The sequence below is a fragment of the Aphanomyces invadans genome, assembly GCF_000520115.1.
Source record: "Aphanomyces invadans strain NJM9701 unplaced genomic scaffold supercont1.194, whole genome shotgun sequence".
NCBI lineage: Eukaryota > Oomycota > Saprolegniomycetes > Saprolegniales > Verrucalvaceae > Aphanomyces > Aphanomyces invadans.
Genome location: NW_008580339.1, coordinates 1 through 5,052, shown reverse-complemented (window position 1 = coordinate 5,052; position 5,052 = coordinate 1). Strand labels below are relative to the sequence as shown.

The window sequence follows — 5,052 nt, the reverse complement described above, 5'->3', positions numbered from 1 at the left end:
CATGAAAAGAGAAAGCCATCTAATGATCGTCAATCCAACAGATCTGCCTACTCTGCCGAGATACAAACGCAAACCAACAAAGAATTGCACATGGCAGCAGCTAATCAAGCCCCCCCCTGCAAAGCAGCGTCGAGGTGATAATGTTGGAGAAGTGCACGAAACTCACGCAGCAGAACTTCAGCGAGACCTGGAAGGTCGCAACACAGTTCAGCTACCTGTATCGGAAGTGCTTGCCCAAGAAATGGGGATACAATGAATGCGTGTGTCGGTAAATCAATATGGTACCTACCACCCAGCCTTGGTCGTGCGAAATTTGAGTGCCGAATGGGCTGACGGAATTCGGAAAGAATTCCAAATCGCGCGCTACTACTCGTGGATGGTGGAACTACCTATACTCGACTCAAACACCCTTCAGCCAAGACAATGCCTGATCTGCGGCGGACAACCCCAGTACATGGAATGCTCAGAACTGTCCGAATACAGCCGTGATCGAGTTCGATGGGTGTGGGGATGGGTGCGCATGCAATATTTGCGATACCCAAAGGTCCAAAAACACTACAAGAACCACGAGAAGCTGCGTAATGTAGTAAATCGCAAGCTGCATCGAATTTACTCAGATGAAGGCTTCAGTAGCATGGCCACATTGAACGGAGTACTGGAAGTACCATTCTGTACCGGCTCAACTAGTGACGTCATCATTATTTCGATGGAGATGCTGGAAGCACTCCAGGCGAATGCGAAGGACACGAAAGTCCAGTCGGTCAAACTGTCGGAAACCTGGAAAGGGTTTGCTGTGTAAAGCACCCCCTTCTACTCCGCCAAGTGGTCAAGATTCGAATTCGACTGCAGACTGTGGCTGGCCCCGTCAATCTACCTGGCATCAAGCCATGATACGTAATTAGCAGGAGCGATGCGCTTCTTGTCTCACGGCCAGCACGCGAATCTATAGGCATCAACATGGATCGATTACTGGAACAAGTCGCAACACATCAACGCCAGGAAGGCGGCGATGACGTGGGAGAACCCGATGGTGATGAAGACATTGCTTTTGGGGTGGCGACTCGCCGACTTCAAAATGGCAACAACGACCTGGACAATGACGATTTAAATGCTGCAAAAGAATTGCATACTAACGCGTTGGAAACGCTCAAGTTGATGGATGATGGCAATGAAGCAATACTAAACAAGTTGGAAACTTGCGTCATGAACGCGGCCCGCGAAGGCGTTTGGCGAATAAACTCCTAAGGAACGGATGCTGCTGCCAACGTACAGACGATGGAGATTAAGCTCAAGAGCTATGCCACACCCCACCGCAGCAAGGCGCGCAAAACGAGCCCGCTAGAAACAAAATTTCTGGATGCATTCGGAAGACAACTTGAAGAAGATGGTATCATCTATTCGAACTCATCATCAGCCTACTGTAGCCCAGTCAATCCGGTGATGAAATCAGGAGGCAAAAAATTGTTCTCAAGGTCAGTGACGAATGGACGGCAGAGGAACTGCTGTTGCGTTATCGACTCACCATGGACTACCATGTGGTGAACAGCATGGCTGCCCCCATGTCTGGTGCGATGCCATTCCAGTTCATGGTGCTGGAAGACGTCAAAGGAGCGAAATACCTTAGGGTTTTCGATCTCACAAAGGGATTCTGGCAATTAATTACCTTTGGGCCTCAATTCTCAAGAAATTCTGTCGTTCATGCTAGCTTTCCGCGTAAGGACACCAACTCGCATCATGCAAGGATTCTGTGATAGCGTCCTATTTTTTCAAAGCACCATGACGGAATGTTTGAAAACCCTGCTCTACAAGAATTGTCTCGTATGGATTGATGACATCTTGGTTTGGGCCAACACTCTGGAAGAGTATGTTCAGGTCCTGGAAGAACTTTTTGCAATTTGTCGACATTATCACCTACGCATTAATCCGCGCAAGAGTACTCTGCTGTGCAGCGAAATTAAATGGTGCGGACGGATTATCGACGGGCAAGGGGTGAGAAGGATCCAGAAAGGATCAAATCACTTTGCGATATCCCATATCCAACGACCGCTGGCCAACTCCAACAATTCATCTGTGCCGTCAACTGGATTCGTGATTCCCTCATCGGCTTTGCACAAGCTGTGGACCCATTGCAAAAGAAGTTCACGCAAGTTTTGGATGGAAAGCGGCGCAAAAAGCGCACTGCTGCGTCGATTCAAATTGAACTCGACGCCATCGAACGTGCGAGCTGGGACAATGTCTCATGGTGGCTGCAGTGCAGCTACACCATCCTGATGAGCGTGCCAAAACAAAGTGCCTCTTCACGGACGCCTCGCAGGACGGATGGTCTATCATGGTCACACAAGTACACGATTTTGACGAAGTTACTCCAGTTTATGAACAACAGCACGAAATGCTGGTTTGCCAGTCAGGCATGTTTGACAAGACCCAGCGGAACTGGAGCGTCATCGAAAAAGAAGGATATCCTATTACCCGTGCATGCTACACACTGAAGTATTTATTTACTCCTACGCCCGATGGGATTTCGAATGTATTGTGACCAGAAGAATATCATCCAAGTGTTCAGAAGTCCACGGGGGGAGGAATTCCATTGTTCCCTGTAGTCATTATTCAGCTCATCTGGTGTGGTTTCATCCAGCTGACAAGATGTGTTATTCATTGTGATTGCACGTTCTTAGAGTCGCATTTTTTGGATGAAGTTCACTAGGCTTGTTCGGTCAGGAAATTCCGCGCGACGTTCTCCCAGCTCGACCTTTCACTCTTTCTTATATTCATCGTAAGCAAGAATTCGGAACGATGCTCTACCCAAGATCGTATAGTTTGGCGTGGGATGTTAAGGTCAACTTTGTAGTCACTCATTGATCATGAATTCGATGTCCTTGAGCCAGTATGATGGTCGATCACTGATGAGGCGGATTGATACACTGCATACACTTTAATATTGGAATCTAACTTGAATGTCGTAGCATAAAATCGTGATCGTTGGCAAATGCTCTGTCCAGCAATAACTTCGCGACACAGAAAAATGACGTACTCCTCCTCGAATAAAAATACAGTCACTTCAACACATTACAGTATACTACTGTACACTCAATATAAATTTCACAAGTTTTACAAATTCTGCTGTCCAATCAAATACTTTAAAATACTTGTCTCAGAACCAATCAAAAGTCGGAATAGGCCATTTCTGACAGTGCCATTCGATTCAGGAAGGGGGTTTACCTCAAGAACCCTCCTGCCTTACACCTTCACGCAATACCCACACCGCACATTCTTTTAGGCACTTATTCATCACTAGAGTGATTTTGCAAACGAGGAATTCCTCGTTGACTTTTCTGGAAACTTCATCCGGATATTCGACAATGCTGTAGCTTTTGCAATCGTGAATTTTCCCGTCATCCCCATGAGCGATGGACTCTATGTCCTCCCTCTAGTTTCTGGATTAATTGAAGAGCTTACGTCCTAAGGGCCGAAAGCAAATCGTCGAATCGTTTTCTGCAGCTGGCTGTGGTCAAGGTGTCGCCGTGGCTCACTCGCATGTGCTCGCAAATCTCTTCCCATCAAGCACCAGTTTGACCGTAGGCTACCTCGAAAGGGGCAATCATCACAACCTCCTCGAGGAGGTCAATGTCTGCTGACACAGAGAAGCGAAACGCAGTCTTCTTGCGCCTTACGGCTTCGTCCTGCTTGCTCATATGACTCTCAACGGCGTGTGGAAACATTTTCCCTGTGGAACATTCTCACAAGGAAATTCTAGAATCGAAATTTCGACTTTGCGCGTGTCTTTGCACCTCACGGGCAAAATGTCCAAATTTCGACATTTGCAAAATCACTCTACTGTCCATGTCTATAGGTTCCATTTCTACTTCGGCATTGTAGAGATGATATCATCGGTCGCCTCACAATCGCTTAGGTGAATGCACTCGAGCTCTCGGGCCAGCGTGTCGAGGCACCGCGCCTCTTCGACCTCCGCTGACACCGCTCGTTCCATGGCTACAGCATCCTGCGCGGCCAGCTTCTCCAAGCAAGTATGATACACATCCGGCGGACACTGCACGTTTTGAGGTAGTTGTCCATTGCGGGCCATATTTACTTTACCCATGTGAGGCACCATGTAGGCATAGTCTCCAAAAGGCAGGCTTGTAGCGATAAGAAGGTCCGTCCCAGGCTCTCCATTGAGTACTCGTCAAATGTTTGGACTACGTTTGTAAGCTCATCCACTGACCTAGCTGACTTTTTGTGTTGTAGGGGCTGGATCGCGGCAAAGAAGCCAAGGTCCAAGATGTTGGTGTCCGGGGAGTTTGGCGGCTGGGGGACGAGCGAGAAGACCCGACCTTTCTTGCCATATTCGTCGAAGGCTGTCGTGAGTTGCGCGTCCATGGAGGTGACGTGGGCCCGGGCATTTCGGTGCTGTAGCCGCACCGTCTTGTCGGGGTTTGGCCACTTTGCCGCAATCGAGAGTAGGACTTTCTTGAGTAGGAGGCACGATATACATCCTTTGCAACCGCGATTGGCTTGGTTTCATAGGTACCAGCCAGGAGCCAGCGGTTGAGCAGGCACCGACTCGACAAACGACCACGAGCCTATCTTGCCGTCCCACCACATGCTGGTTTCGTTGATGTAATAGCCCTGACAAGCATAACCCGTGTAATGCACCTTTTGCTTTTACATGTTCGTTGTGGTTCGCGGTTCCCAGGATGTAGTACTTACGAGTGGTCTTTGTAAGGTAAAAGAACTTTTCGTCCCGATGCACGTAGTGTAGCATGTCCGACAGATGAACATCAGCCTTGAACATTGTCGTGGCAAAGTTGAGGCGACAGTATTTGTTGGCCTCCGTTAGCACTGGACGTATCGCATTCGAGTGGGCACGGAACAAGCCGAGTATCAAGTATCGGTGCAATGAACCACGACTTATTCCTAGTAAATGCTTAGATGAGTTGCATACAGGGAACGACGGAAATCCTTCCCCCGTGGTACTCGACCATACTTCTGGAATTTTAATATTATGGACGTCCAAAATCATCCTCTGGAAATTTATAATATTTTTTGCCAATC

The 5,052-nt window shown here is 48.2% G+C and overlaps 1 protein-coding gene across 1 annotated transcript; it reads right to left on the bottom strand.

Annotated features, from left to right (window-relative positions):
• Positions 1-3,859: 3,859 nt before the first annotated feature.
• Positions 3,860-4,792, bottom strand: H310_15152 (hypothetical protein; the record flags this gene model as incomplete). Its single annotated transcript, XM_008883139.1, has 4 exons — positions 3,860-4,136; positions 4,223-4,467; positions 4,558-4,626; positions 4,667-4,792. 4 exons carry the CDS (start codon positions 4,790-4,792, stop codon positions 3,860-3,862), a joined length of 717 nt encoding a protein of 238 aa, XP_008881361.1.
• Positions 4,793-5,052: the final 260 nt, after the last annotated feature.